Source organism: Chiloscyllium plagiosum, chromosome 13 (genome assembly GCF_004010195.1).
Source record: "Chiloscyllium plagiosum isolate BGI_BamShark_2017 chromosome 13, ASM401019v2, whole genome shotgun sequence".
Lineage (NCBI taxonomy): Eukaryota > Metazoa > Chordata > Chondrichthyes > Orectolobiformes > Hemiscylliidae > Chiloscyllium > Chiloscyllium plagiosum.
Window position 1 is genome coordinate 20,369,024 of NC_057722.1, and position 16,000 is coordinate 20,385,023.

The following is a 16,000-nucleotide window of genomic DNA, read 5'->3' on the forward strand; positions in this document are numbered from 1 at the left end:
TAAACTTTTTGACAGGTCTGCCATTGCAAAAACATCCTGTGATGCTGTCCTCCTGCTTCCCATCCTCCCTCACACCCCAGCTCATAATTTGACTTTTCTTCCGTCATTGACTTTGTCCCCACTACAACAAATGCTGCTGCATTTTCTCCCCTATTGTCTATTGTTTTCCCTCTTTGCTTCCACGTCCATCCAACCACAAACTTCTCAACACACAGTACCCCCTGCACTGAGCTCCCTTGAGAACTCGGTTTGACTTTGACAAACATCTGGTATGTTTTTTAGAATATTCCGTGCATTCGCACTAGTTCTGATGGCACAGAGAGGGAATATGTGGCTGGCCACTCCATGGCTGAACACTTCACAGAAGGAACTGTGAAGGTGAACTTCATTTCTTTATTTTTATGTTGTTTAAGATGGTGCTGGAGTGCAGCAATACTATACAACGCTTTTCACTATTATGTAACAAAGTACACATGACAATAAATCAATCAAATCAAATCAAATATCAATTGCTAAGATTGTACAGTGATGACGAAAATTTCAGCAGAAAATTATTTCGAAGAAGGTATAGTGCCATTACTGTCCACTGAACAGATTTAAATTGACCGTTTTCTATAGGGAACTGGGGTTACAGCAATGACAAAAGCAACACAGCTGGAACCAGGGTCATCACACGGAAATGATGAATCTAATGCAAGCCAGAATCCACAAGCAGATAAGGACCAGGAGGTAAGGCGCTTTCAACATGGTAATCAAACATGGCAGAATGTCTGTCTGAGGCACTTTAATATTTATGAGCTTGTTTTATTAAACATTTTCACTCACGAGAAATGCTGTTTTTGATAAGTTGTTGTCCATTCTTATGCATCTTGACATTCCATCATTGGAGCGCTTAACTTGATGGTGGGTAGATTCTGTCACATTGTCATGAACTACATCTCAAAAATGTTGAAGTACACCCAGGTTCTTTTCTAGCATGTACTAGATCATTCTTTATTGTTTTTGTTACTTTTTTTTCACCAAAAACCACTACCACAACAAGATGTATTATTATAGCCATTTTATCAAAATATAATGTTGCATGGTGTTTCACTACAATTTCATACAATGTATGACACCATGGAGCTGTTGGAATACAAGAACAAAAGCATCTATAAAAGAAAAGCACCAGGAGGTAAGGAGCACTCAGCATGGTAATCAAACATGGTACAATGTCTGTCTGCGGCACTTTAATATTTTGGAGTTTGTTTTATTGAACATTTTCACTCATGAGGAAAACTGTTTTTGATAAGTTGTTGTCCTTTCTTATGCATCTTGGCATTCCATCATTGGAGCACTTGATGGTGAGTAGATTCTGTCACATTGTCATAAACTATATCTCAAAAAAGTGGAAATTCACCCAGGTTCTTTTCTAGCATGTACTACATCATTCCTATTGGTTTGTTTTCTTTTTTCACCAAAAACCACCACTACAACAACATGTATTATTATAGCCCTTTTATCAAAATATAATGTTGCATGGTGTTTCAGTATAATTTCATACAATGTATGATACCATGGATCTGTTGGAATACAAGATCAAAAGCAGCTATAATGAAAACTATAAAAGATAAGGGCCAGGAGGTAAGGATTGCACAATGTCTGTCTGAAACACATTCAGATTTAGGTGTTTGTTTTATTGTGGTCCAAACCCCTCCAAAAGTCCAGTCATAATTCATTGAGAAATCATCAGTGTAGGAGCAATTCAAAAGGATAACCAAATAAAGCAATATCCTTCTTGGTTTTGCCAGAATTTTATCTGTAGACATTGTTGGGTAGATTCTCATTTTGACATTCTTTCCCAACTGAGTGAGGCCTACACAGACTTACATTTGGTTTGGAGACTGGAACCATCCTTGAACACCAACTAATGAGCTCTTGCTACCAGTGATGTAACCCCCTGATGCAGCATTGACTCAATTATCATTTGGACCTTCATTTGAAGAGGATTTTGAACTTTTCTCAGGGAGAACAGTGAAGCTGGACTGACATCTAGTACTAATGGAGTGCAGTAGGGCATGCTCAGTATTTGCAGGCCGTTAAACAAATGTGGACATTCTGGTGTGAATTGTTGTTAGTTTGTCCTGGACTCATAACTCATCTACCTTGTATGGTTTATAAATGAATAATCTTGGTTATGAATTAAATAACCCACTTCAGTGGTTTCCCTCCCATTGTCTTGCAATAGAATAGTCAGCCATTCCTTTACTTTGAATTGGACATCACCTGAAACATGAAGTCAAATATTTGATGGCTGGAGAAGTTCATACTTCAGCTGATTTACTGTTTCATAAATTAGTACTCCTTCCCCAGTGTTCAACTTAAAATTGGCTTTATGGCTATTCAATTCACATTGCAGAAGTTTCCTTGGTATTTCCAATTTCTTGAATAGTTCCACATTGAATTAATCTTCATTTAACTTTATGAATGGTGAGTTTTGTGCTTCAGTGCAGTATTTTAAAATGGTCTCTTCTATTGAGATGAGGGGCACATTGTCGCTCAGCCCAGCCTGTCTGAATTTGGCTCACCAACACTATCACTAATACCAAATCCTCATTTGACAGTGGAAGGCAGGAGCTATACAATTTCTGTAGAAGAAAACTAATTCATACCAAATGCAATGGAGCAAAATAGCATCCAGAAGGCAGCTACAGCCAAAATCCCAGAGTACACAGTTGTGAGTTGGATATCAATGAGCATTATCTGGACAAATCTTGCTGAAATTATTAACACTTGAATTCTCAACATTTTTGGTTGACTGACAGGCCCCAGCAGAATGGCATCACTCCATAGAGTAACTGTCAGGCCTTCAGGGCTTATTTCAGTAAACATAGTAATGTTTTGAAGGGCAGATTGCTGAATACCATGAAACCCTGAAAGTGCCTTGCAGAACAATTTCTATGAGACAATAGTCTGAATCTCCAAGGTCGCAATCTGTGCTTGCGAGCTTCCACTGCACGCAATCTAGGATTGAGACATTGGGTACATGTGGAATGGAGATTGAGACAGCACCCATCACAAATGCATCGTGCAACTGTTCATGTGAAGTTGCTAACAGTTTGTTATCAGAGAGGATGGGTGTCAAAGTACTGTTAAAAACCTTATGCTAAGTTGTATGGGTACTCCTTGATGCTCTGTAATAAAGAGAGTAACCTCTGTGACAGGTCTGCCATTGCAAAAACATCCTGTGATGCTGTCCTCCTGCTTCCTGTCCTCCCTTACACCCCAGCTCATAATTTGACTTTTCTTCCGTAATTGTCTTTGTTGCCACTTCAACAAATGCTGCTGCGTTTTCTCCCCTGACTTTGTCTATTGTTTTTCCTCTTTGCTGCCACGCCCATCCAACCACAAACTTCTCAACGCACAGTACCCCCTGCATTGAGCTCCCTTGAGAACTCGGTTTGACTTTGACAAACATCTGGTATGTTTTTCAGAGTATTCCGTGCATTCGCACTTGTTCTGATGGCACAGAGAGGGAATATGTGGCTAACCACTCCATGGCTGAACACATCACAGGAGGAACTGTGAAGGTGAACTTCATTTCTTTATTTTTATGTTGTTTAAGATTGCGGTGGAGTGCAGCAATACTATATAATGCTTTTCACTATTATGTAACAAAGTACACATGACAATAAATCAATCAAATCAAATCACCTCAAATCAAATATCAATTTCTAAGATTCTACAGTGATCATGAAAATTTCAGCAGAAAGTTCTTTCCAAGAAGTATAGTGCCATTACTGTCCACTGAACAGATTTCAATTGACCGTTTTCTATAGGGAACTGGGATTACAGCAATGACAAAAGCAACACAGCTGGAACCAGGGTCATCACACGGAAATGATGAATCTAATGCAAGCCAGAATCCACAAGGAGATAAGGACCAGGAGGTGAGGAGTACTCAACATGGTAATCAAACATGGCACAATGTCTGTCTGCGGCACTTTAATATTTATGAGCTTGTTATATTGAACATTTTCACTCATGAGAAATGCTGTTTTTGATAAGTTGTTGTCCTTTCTTATGCATCTTTATGTTCTATCACTGGTGCACTTAACTTGATGGTGGGTAGATTCTGTCACATTGTCATGAACTATATCTCAAAAATGTCGATGTACTCCCTGCTTCTTTTCTAGCATGTACTAGATCATTCCTATTGTTTGTGTTACTTTTTTTCACCAACAAACACCACCACAACAAGATGTATTATTACAGCCCTCATCCATCGTAAATGCACTGTGCAACTGTTCATGTGAAATTGCTAACACTTCATTGTCAGCGAGGATGGGATTCAAAGCACTGTTAAAAACCTTGTGCTAATTTGGAGGGGCACTCCTCGATGCTCTAATAAAGACAGTAACCTTTCTGATAGGTCTGACAATTTCTGTGCACTTCCATAGCCATTTCTCGGCATATTACTCCAGAGAAGTTGGTGTCAAGGGTGGGTGCTGGAAAAGCACGGCAGGTCAGACAGCATCTGAGGAGCAGGAGAATCAATGTTTCAGGCATAAGCATCGTTCCTGATGAAGGGCTTATGCCCGTAACATTGATTCTCCTACTCCTCGGAAGCTGCCTGACCTGCTTTGCTTTTCCAGCACCATACTCTCGATTCTGATCTCCAGCATCTGCAGACCTCACTTTCTCCTCAGATAAGTTGGTGACAGGTATCTTGGATAATTTCCTCCTCCTGCAAACACACTTGTGAATATTTGAAAAATTCTGCCCTTTCAGTTTCACTGTCATGTCCTTCTCTGTTGTTGCTTTCAAAGATTAGTTGAGAAACCAGTCCTGAGTTCAGCATTGTGTGTATTTTTTAATTCATTTATGGGATTTAGATGTCATTTGCTGAACCAGCATTTATTGTCTATCTCTCGTTCCCCTTGAGAAGGTCGTGGTGAGCTGTCTTCTTGAACTGCTGCAATTCATTTTGGTGTAGGTACACTCACATTGATGTTAGGAATTGAGTTATAGAGTCATAGAGTCATAGAGATGTACAGCACAGAAACAGACCCTTCAGGCCAACTTGTCCAGGCCGACCAGATATCCCAATGCAATCTCGTCCCACCTGCCAACACCCGGCCCTTAGCCCTCTAAACCCTTCCTAATCATCCTGACCTAGGTATGCTGATAGGCTGATGGTATATTTCCAAGTCAGGATGGTGAGTACTCGGTTGGGAATTTGCAGGTGTTTGGTGTACCCATTTTAATTCTGACCTTGTCTACATAGAAGGTTATGGGTTTGGAAGATGTGGCCTGAGGAGTCTTGGTGTGTTTCTGCAATGCATCCTGCTACTAAGCATTGGTGATGGAAGGACTGTGTGGATGTGGTGCCAATTACGCGGGCTGCTTTATTCTGGATGATGTTAAGCTTCTTGAGTGTTGTTGAAGCTGCGCTCATCCAGGCAAGTGGCGAGTATTCCATTATGTTCCTGACTTGTGGGACAGGATTTGAGGAGTCAGGAGTTGAGTTACTCACTGCAGGATCCCTAACCTCTGACCTGTTTTTGTAGCCACTGTATTTATATGGCTAGTCCAGTTCAGTGTATGATCAATTTTATTTTGCAAAAATATACTTTATTCATAAAAACAGAAGTCTTTATGTGCATAGTCAATTAATTACTGAAGAGGTTCAGATCTATACAGTTTTTTGCTTATGAAGAAGGAAGCAAACATTGGTGTTTGGCTTTCCCGTTTGTTACAAACAATCCAAAGGCATTTCGTAATTATGCTAGGTGCTAGGATCTATTTATATGTATCTGAGGCATTGGGAGATTTCGATAACTGAACAGACCCCATTGTACTTTGCCCACTGTGTCTTGGTGGTAGCTGCCTTAAGCTTTAGTGTGTCCCTCAGCATGTGGTAACCCCCTGGATGTTTATAGTGGGGGATTTAATGATGGCAATGTCATGGGGTGCTGGTTTGATTCTCTCTTGCCGGCAATGATTATTGCTTGGCACTAGTTTGATTGTTACTTGCCACGTGTCAGTCCAAACCTAGTTGTCCAAATCTTACTGCATTTAGACATGGACTACTTTATCATCTGAGTTGTCACAAATGGTCTGAACATTGTATAATCATCAGCAAAGATACCCATTTCTGACTTTATGATACAGGAACCTAGAGTGGGCATCAGTGACAGGCCATTTCAAAGGAAGTGCTGCTTGATTACATTGTGAATACCACATTCCATCACTTTACTAAACACTGATGGGTGATAATTGACCGGATTGGATTTGTCCTGATTTCTGTGTACAAGCCATTCCTTGGCAATCTTCCACATTGCTGGGTAGACGTCAGGGGCTACTACCTTTGCAATATCTAGTTATCATGAGGTGCAAATCGAATTGGCTGAAGACTGGCATCTGTAATACTGGGGACCTATAAAGAGGTGTTGTAGACAGAATTACTCTATACCAAGAACAAATAAAAAAACCTATTTCCTGTTTTGTTCAATTGGAAATATATGGATTCTATATGAGTATTGTTCAGTTTTTCATTAAGAAATTGTTCTGTGAATTGTGGAGGGAAAATTGGCTAATTTCTTTTTCCACTTTCTTGGATTCTCAAACTTTTGCAGATTATGATGTTGTTTCCAACTGGATTTACAAAGTGGGAGAAAAGTAACATTTAATTCATTTTTTCAAAGTTGTTAATATGTTCGGAATTAAGATTAGGTTTGATAACATTACAGCATTGCATTGATATCAAATTTCAAAGGCCTTATGAGAATTATATGAAGTATTTTGTCTTAAGTTTAATATGTGATGTAGTTACATTTTCATATTGTGTTTTAATTGCTTTCTAGGAGTATGCTACATACGAGCTGTTTGCAATCTGTAATCATTCTGGAGAATATGACAGCGGCCATTATGTTGCATCCATTAAAACAATCTCTTCCAGTAAATGGTATTGTTTTAATGATGCATTTGTCCACAAGGTAAATATTATTCTCGTTACTGAGACTTTCAGAGCATGCATTTTAGATTTTCCAGGAAAACTTGTCAAATATTTTACATAATCCGAATATATTTTAGAAATGTAATCGTATAAATTTCTGGATATTTTGCTGTGGATAAAATTGTACTTTTAATCATAAATCCTTCATAGAGAAAAATCTCTTTTGGAAATGAGTTCCAGAAAGCGTTGCTGCTAATTTCAAGAGAGAAATTTCACATTGTTGTGAATGCAGCAGGGGTATCTGTTGTTTTAATTTGGCACTGCTTCCTGTTCCAAATCCCACTAATAAGACTTTGTCAAAGAGTAGCAGGCATTCAGATCCAGCAGAGATAGCATAATCTTGGATTGCCACTTTGCCATTACAAAAGGGGAGTAGCAAGCCAATTGGAATTAAGGTTAAATTGTCACTGAAATGTTCTGCCTACAAAGTTGGGTCACTCTTCCAATCAAAATTAACCACTCTGGCTTCAATTATTGAGTGAAGAATAACTCTGTGGGCCGTATTAAGCCAAGCATGGAACCTACACCTGCTTTTGGTGATTGATAGACCATTCAGATGTACATCTGGCACGTTTCCTGGGAATGTGTCATTAGGTACTTTCTAAGACTGCTGCCAAAAGATATAACTTTAGACAGAAGAAGTGCCTGAGACTCTGGCTCAGAATTTGCCAAGGTGTCATGGAAAGGAGAGAAGCACTGAGATCCTAGATTCCACCATAATTTCCATGTCCCTTCTCCCAATATTTGAATGCATGTGTGTGGCCTGATTCTTCTCTTTGCTCGAAGTATTGATTATAACAATTTTGATAATACAGCTTCAGAACAGGTTCAATTAAATATATCTTTAGCAGTTTGTAAACTTATGAGATACTGGGCTGTTAGAATTAGACTTCAAAAACAGATTTTCTGAGTTACATGAATAAGTTTGACTTATATCGTCACATCGGTTTGAAAGGAATGAATAAACACAAGTACTGTATTTTAACTGGATGTCTCATTTGTTTAGCATCTTGTTTTGAATTTTAAGCAGCAGAATAGCTCCAGCTATCTTTTGTGAGGTAAATATTTGCATCATGCATTGTTAGACAGCATCCCTAATGCACAATTTCTCAGGGTGGTTCAGCTGATGTGATGAAAGTTCTGTCGGCCATATAGCCCAATGACTAGCAGGTTGTTAAAGAGCATGTCCATTCTCCCAATTGCAGCAGGCAGAATACTAACTATGCTTGTAAAGCTGAGTACCTAATTTTTAATGTTAAATGAACCATTCCGACAGTGCTAAGAATTAAAGGTAAAGTCCCCATAGCCTAACCAGACCATAAGGCTGCTCTTCTATTAGAAAGAGAGGACTGGGTGATGGTTTAACCTGAGGGTCACCAGACCACAGGCAGAGAGAGGGGTTGAAAAGGAGAGGTCTTCATGGTGTGCTAAGAATTGTAGCAACAATTGTTTTAGGCTTGTTCGTCAGGCTCACAATGTGGTGCATCTATGATTGCATGGACCGATCCTCTGCAGGCAAAATGAACCTGTGCAAGCATAGGTAGTGATAGTTTCATGGTGCATTTTTCATATTAACACCTCAACCAATGAGAGTCAAATGGCCTGAGGCCTTTTTTATGCACTAAAGATTATTGTTCACTTTGAAACATGGCATTTTTCAATTTCTTGATAACTACAAGACAGCAAGCTTTGTCTTTTTAAAATCTGTTTTTCAGCAATCCACGATATCCTTTAGAATCATACACTCCTTACAGTGTGGAAACAGGCCCTTCGGTCCTACAAGTCTGCAACAACCCTCTGAAGGGCAACCCACCCAGACCCATTTCACTACCCTATTACTCTAAATTTACCCCTGACTACAGGCAATTTAGCATAGTCAATTCACCTGACCTGCACATCTTTGGATTGTGGGAGGAAACTGGAGCACCCGGAGAAACTCCCGCAGACACGGGGAGAATGTGCAAACTCCACACAGACAATCGCCCTAGACTAGAATCAAACCCAGGTCCCTGGCACTGTGAGGCAGCCGCGCTAACCACTGAGCCACTGTACCACCCTAATTTATCCTATATGCACGGTGGCACAGTGGTTAGCACTAGAACATAGAACATAGAACATAGAAGAATACAGCGCAGTACAGGCCCTTGGGCCCTCGATGTTGCGCCGATCCAACTGTACCACCCTAATTTATCCTATATGCACGGTGGCACAGTGGTTAGCACTACTGCCTCACAATGCCAGCAGACCTGGGTTCAATTCCCACCTCAGACAACTGTCTGTGTGGAGTTTGCACATTCTCCCCATGTCTGCGTGGGTTTGCTCCAGATGCTCTGGTTTCCTCCCACAGTCCAAAAATGTGCAGGTCAGGTGAATTGGCCATGCTATATTGCCCGTAGTGTTAGGTGAAGGGGTAAATGTTGGGGGGGTGGGTTGCTTTTCAGAGGGTCGATGTGGATTTGTTGGGCCGAAGGGCCTGTTTCCACACTGTAAGTAATCTAATCTGAAACTTTTTTATTTCACAGGAGAAAGACACTTCTGAAGAATCCTCTGGTGATGGAAGCAATATTTCAAGCAGAAGGTAGTTGTGTTGTGGAATTGACTTTCTGATTAAATCTTCCTGATTCTTCCCTAGTTGCATGCTACATAAACCCTAAATGTCTTTTGGAACGTGAAATTTAAGAAGAGAACTAATCTTTAACAATATATCCAATTTTTATACCATAGCTCATCTACAGCATACATGCTAATGTACAGGAAGGAGGAAGTAAACAGCAATCAAAGTAAGTGAAGCCCTCTGTGCTGATGTGGTATTGATAGTTGATGTAGTGTGGATGAATGTGAGGTTATTCACTTTGGTTATTCAGCAAAAACAGGATTGTTATCAGAATGGTGATTGATTAGAAAAGCGGGATCTGCAACAAGAACTGAGTGCCCTTGTACACCAGTTCCTGAAAGTAAGTATGGAAGGGCAGTTGGCAGTAAAGAAAGCAAATGGTAAGTTAGTCTTCGCAACAACAGGATTTGAGTACATGAGCAGGGCTGTCTTGCTGCAATTGTGCAGTGTCTTGGTGAGACCCCACCTTGAGCATTGTGTGCAGCTTTGGTCTCCCTATCTGAGGAAGGATGTTCTGACAATGGAGGAAGTGTAACAAAGGTTTAGCAGATTCTTGGGATGGCAGGACTGACAAACAAGAGGTCAAATTGATTAGCATTATATTTGCTGGAGTTCGGAGGAATGAGGGGGAGAATCTCACAAAAAGCTATAAAATATTAACAGGACTGCGCAGGGTGGATGTAAGAAAGATGTTCTTGATGACAGAGACTCCAGAACAGTCTATGGATATGGGGAAAGACATTTACAACTGAGATGAGAAGAAACTTCTTCACTTATAGAATGGTGAGCCTGTGGAATTCTCTGGCCCTGAAAGTGGTTGAAAGCAAGATATTAAATGTTTCCGAAAAGGAGATAGATTTTAGGGCTAACAGGTTCACAGGGACACTAAAACAGTCTAAGAATATGGATAAGAGCATTTACAACTGAAATGAGAAGAAACTTCTTCAAACATAAAGATGTGTTTCATTCAAATGCATGCAGTAATATTGGGCTTGTGTTGCTTAAAATGTAGATTAAATGTGGGGATGATTTATGCACAAGCATAATCTACACTCTGCATTCTAGGTTACTACTACATATTGTTCCAGCACATTTAATTAATTCTGCAGTGGACAGTTTATATGCCTCAAGTTTGCTGCCATTTATTAATATTTAATTGTATGCATTAAATATATTTACAAAACTAAATTTCCAAACTAAAATGTTAGCTAGTTCCATTTACATGCTTTGCATTTAAAATTTCTTTCCTCAAAGTATTAATTTTAAAGGTTTTGATAACACAGCTTGTGTAGAGTAGGCTAAATGAAATATATCTTTAGCAGCTTGGAAGCTTATTGATTCTAGGCCAGTAAGATTTAAACCTCAAAAGGACATTTTCTGAGTTACTTCAAGAATGTTGGCTTTAATTGTCACCTTGGGTATGAAAGGAATGAATAAAGATCGAAGTATCTTTAATTGGTCACGTCAGTTGTTCAACATCTCACTTTGAATTATCAGCAGCAGAATAGTTCCAGGTACCTTGTGTGGGGTCAATATTTGCACATATCTATGTCAGGTTTGGTTAAACAGTCTGTGAATTAATGAATTATGACAGGTTGTACAATTATAAATGCACATTTAGTGCTTGCTTGGATATACTGCTCATTCTTTTGTTGTGTGGTTTTTGTGCCCACTCCCATCAGTTTGGATTCAAGACAATCTGATCGAAGAAGAGCTAATGTCAAGACTTATCTTAAGGCTTGGGCTTCTTTCTCAAACTCCTTATCACCTATTAAGACTAAATACTAAAATTCTTGTTATTCAGAGATGAACCAAGCTGTAATTTTACTGTTACATTGTTTAAAGACTATTCCATAAGCTCAACTTCCAAATGTTAGTCGTCCAAATGCTTCTCTGCACATATTTTCAACTGTAACCTCACTCGACTTTAGGATCCTGCCTAGCTCTCCAGGTAGTTCTCATCTCTCTCCTATAATTCTGCCCACATTGTACTATTTATGCCTTGTGAGAAACAGACCTCCGATACCATTGTAATGTCACAACAGCCTATGATCTAATCACTGGGGATCAATTAAACCCACAATATATTTTATACAAGTGGGCAGCAGACAAAAATGCAGCTATTGACCTAAATTTAGAGCTCATATATTTTAAACATAAGAACATAAGTACTAGGAATATGAGTAAGCAATTCAAGCCCACGAGCCCGCTACATGAGTCGAAATGTTCATGGCTGATTTCATCTATTCCTTAACACCACTTTTCTGCTACAAAACCCTTCAACTATTCTGAATTTAAAAATCTATCTCCTCATTGAATTTAGTCAATGTTCCAGCATCTACTGTACTCTGGGATAGTGAATTCCTCAGATTCACGATCTTTTGAAAGAAATAGTTTCTCCTCATATCTGTTTTAAATCTGCTACCACTTGTCCTAAAAGTATGATCTCTCATTTTAGGTTGCTCCACAAGAGGAAACATCCTCTCCACATCTACTTTTTTGATTCCCTTTAACATCTTGTATACCTTAATTGTATTTCCTCTCATTTTTCCTAAAGCCTAGGAAACATAGGCCGAAAGCATTCAATCTGTCCTCGTAAGATAAACCCCTCACCTCTGAAATTAATCTGGTGAGCCTACTCTGAAATATTTCAAATGTAACTCATCCCTCCTCAAGCAAGAGAACCAAAACTGAATATAATGCTCCATGTGCATTCATACAAGTGCCTGCTACAGTTGCAGCAACATTTCCCTACTTTTTCCATTAATACTTTAGCAATAGAAGTCAAATTTCCATTTGCCTTCCTTATTACCTGATATACTTGCAAACTAGTTTTCTGTGATGCATACATGAGTTCATTCACATTCCTCTACATTAAAGCACTCTGAAGTTTCTCTTCATTCAGATAATAATAAATTGCCTTTCTATTCTTCAGACCAAAATGGCCTCACATTTATTCATGTTAAACTCCATCTGCCAAATTTTAATCCATTCACCTCACTGATCCATATCAATTTGTAATTTTCTTATTTCTTTATTGCAGCTTACTTTTCCTCCGTTTTAGTGCCATCTGCAAAATTAGCTATAATATCTTCAATCCCTGCATCCAAGTTATTAATATAGATTATATCTAGTCACGGCCCAAGGAGTGAACCTTGTGGCACCCACTTGCCAACCAGAAAAAGGCCCAAATTTTTCCAACTCTCTGCTTTCTGTTGGTTAGCCATAACTCTCTCCAAACTAATAAATATGATCTTACACTGTGTATTAAGTTTTTGTGCGACACATTATCAAATGTCTTCTGGAAGTCCAATGTCACATCTTTGAAGAACTCTAGCAAATTATTAAACATGATATACCCTTCATAAAACCATGCTGACTCTGATGGATTGCATATTGACTTTCTAAATGTCTTGCTATTAATTCCCTTAATAATAGATTTGAACAATTTTCGAACAACAGACTTTAATCTAACCAATCTATAGTTTCCTAATTTCTGCCTCACTATTATATTAGCATTTTCCAATCCACTGGAACTCTTCCCATATCCAGGGATTTTGGAATATTATAACCAATAGATCCACTGTCTCTCCAGCCACTTCTTCTATAATTGAGGATCTAAAAGATGCGATGCTCCCGATGTGGTCTTCTCTACATCGGTGAGACCAAGCGTAAACTCAGGGGATGTTTCCCCAAGCATCTCAGCCAGGCCCACAGAGGCCGACCTGACCTCCCAGTTTCCGCCCATTCTAATTCCCCTTCCCACTCCCTTTCCGACATGATCATCCTTGGCCTTCTTCATTGCCACGAATCAGACTGCAAATTGGAGGAACAATACCTCATCTTTGCCTGGGCAGCCTACAGCCCAGAGGACTCAACATTGTTTCAATGAGTTCTCCCGTTTCAGTAACCTTTTTCCCCATCCCCTGCCTCCCTTTCCAGGTCCTCTCCCTCCCTTCCATTCCTCTGATCGACCCTTCCTGCCAGCTACCAACCAGATTCATTCCTTCCTTCCATAGACCAACTGGGTTGTACCCTCTACCAGTGTTCACCTCATGTACTCCCCCCACCCCCACCCCTTCTACAGCTCCCTTTACACCCACCCCCAATCCTGAAGAAGGGTTACACCTGAATCGTTGCCTTTTCCACCTCCTGATGCTGCCTGGCTTGCTGTGTTCTACCAGCCTCCTGCCTGTCTTTTGGATTCCAACATCTGCTTTTTTTTGTCTCTTATAGCTGATCAAGCAGTTTAATCAATTGACATAAATACTCTTCCTAGGATTGGCCAAAGTCAACAAAATTACATGATCTTTGAATAACTTGATTGGTAAATCATTGGAGTGTTGCTGCTACATTTTTTGTTGTCCCAAATGGCTCAACTTTACATTGATAAAGTCCATCAAACATTATGAAAGCCAGTCTTTCTTTGGCTCTATCAGTCAATAGAACTTGCCAATAACTTTATTGTGTTAATTTGTTTTCATGACAATTTGGGTGTGTCCAAATTATTCAATGCAGTCTTCCAATCTTGGAACAGAATTGAGTCCATTGTTTTGACCATAATGATTCTGCATTGATTATTGCAAAATCATTATGGCCCATCTGGTTTCAGAAGCAACATGAAAAGTGAGCTCTGCCTTCTATGACTCAGTTCAATATTCTCCATCATGAACTTAATCTCTTCACTCACTTGAGATAATATCTCTCAATTAAATCTGTAAAGGTGTTTTATAGATAATACACTCCCCCATATTAACAGTTGACCTGGCATATTCATACAAATTGATCTGAAATTCTGTAATAACCTACAATAATATAAGTTAGCTCAGTAATTTTCTGTATAGAACATGCTATCTAACTTTTGAGCACCTCCATATTTTCAAATCAGATTGCTGGAGGATCATCATCTACATTTTCAATTTCTGACTCATTCTCCAATTGTACTGATACTTTTCTTTTGCTATTTCCACTGTTGTAAGTATATTCTCCTCCTGATTATTAATCTGTTATGATACCTTTATAACATGTTAGCACAACACACTCACTGATTCTTTATTCTGTCTGGAGCACTCACTACATGATTGATTTGATAAAGTCCAGTGACCCATGCTTTTATTGATTCCCCAAGACTCATAACCACACAACAGAACTTTTGAACTTTGGCTTTTTTAATTTGTTTTAATTTTTGCTGGCTAGGCTGCCTTCAAATGCTCTTTAGCAAATTTACATGCTTTGTTCAGTTTCAATCTGAAATTAAAAAAAAAATAGATTACAAGTGTAGTTATTTGAACTTTTACCTAGGATTATCCATATATTTTAACTAACATTTCAATTAGGATATCCATATCTTATAAAAACAATTAACTAACTTTTCAATTACCATTTTCACAGTATTTTTCACGAGAAGTACTGCTTAAGGAAATCTGAGGAAACATTTATTATTTTAAAAGTATAATGGGCTGCAACTTGCATTTTTGGCAATGTGTCAATAATGATAAATTTCAGGCGTGTTTAATCTCCATGATGCTCAGTGAGTTTTCTCGTATTATTGTCTCAAACCCACCTCATTCACTACTTGTGCCAGCCCAAAGACTCTCAGTATGTCCAATGTTAGCCCTATTTTTCCACTCACTGTAACTAGAAGAATTTGCTGCTGCCTGGATATCCCAGCATTGTCTAACTTCTTTACCTAGTTGTTGTACATCCTGAAAAGCACTGTCAGTCCGGAATAGCTTGCACAATTTGGGACAAGTCACAGATATGGCATCTAAGTGGAATTTGATGCACCATTTTGTGGGCAGGCACCTTTTTAGGAATGATAGGGGCCATTCTGCCCTGAAATGCAGTTTTAAATTACAGAAGTAAGTGGTTTGGAAAAGTAACATAGGGTCCTGAGAAGCTGGCAAGTGTCATGGAACCATAGAAACTCTACAGTGTGGAAGCAGCCTTCGGCCCATTAAGTTCACCCAGACACTCAAAAGAGCATCCCACCCAGACCCATCCCACTACCCGATCCCTGTAACACTGTCAGATGGTAGTAATTGTGGATGAGGTGTTAGTGTGTCCAGTGCATTGGAGCATGCCCTGAAATATCGTATTGATGGGAGTTCCGTTGAGCAATCGATGAGCTTTCTGACTTATTGTTGAGAATTCTTAGTTTCTAGTTTCCTTGCGGTATATGGTATGGTAGGGAGCTACATATAAATAATGGGAGGCATACATTTATTGAGGCTGATAAAAAGCATTAGTCCCCATTAATAGAAAACTTGTTTCCTCTGAGCAAGACTCTGATCTTGAAGTTTGGAACTGATCTGGAAAATGTAGCTTCTCCTAATGTTGAGAAAGAGTTCCCAGTTATTTTCTACAGTTCTTCCAGATTTCGCACCACA

The 16,000-nt window shown here is 39.2% G+C and overlaps 1 protein-coding gene across 2 annotated transcripts in view; it reads left to right on the top strand.

The window, feature by feature from the left end:
* The first annotated feature begins 271 nt into the window (after nt 1–271).
* Nucleotides 272–16,000, top strand: part of LOC122555817 (uncharacterized protein DDB_G0290685-like) — a 32,375-nt gene continuing 16,646 nt past the window's right edge. The window contains exons 1-7 of one of the 2 annotated variants that reach the window (XM_043701983.1): nt 272–378; nt 619–729; nt 3,474–3,569; nt 3,819–3,929; nt 6,846–6,977; nt 9,520–9,575; nt 9,722–9,777. In XM_043701983.1, the coding sequence (XP_043557918.1) occupies nt 346–378; nt 619–729; nt 3,474–3,569; nt 3,819–3,929; nt 6,846–6,977; nt 9,520–9,575; nt 9,722–9,777 (595 nt within the window). In that variant the 5' untranslated portion in view covers nt 272–345. The remainder of the gene's footprint in view (nt 379–618; nt 730–3,473; nt 3,570–3,818; nt 3,930–6,845; nt 6,978–9,519; nt 9,576–9,721; nt 9,778–16,000) is intronic. The other variant, XM_043701986.1, reaches the window with a different exon arrangement.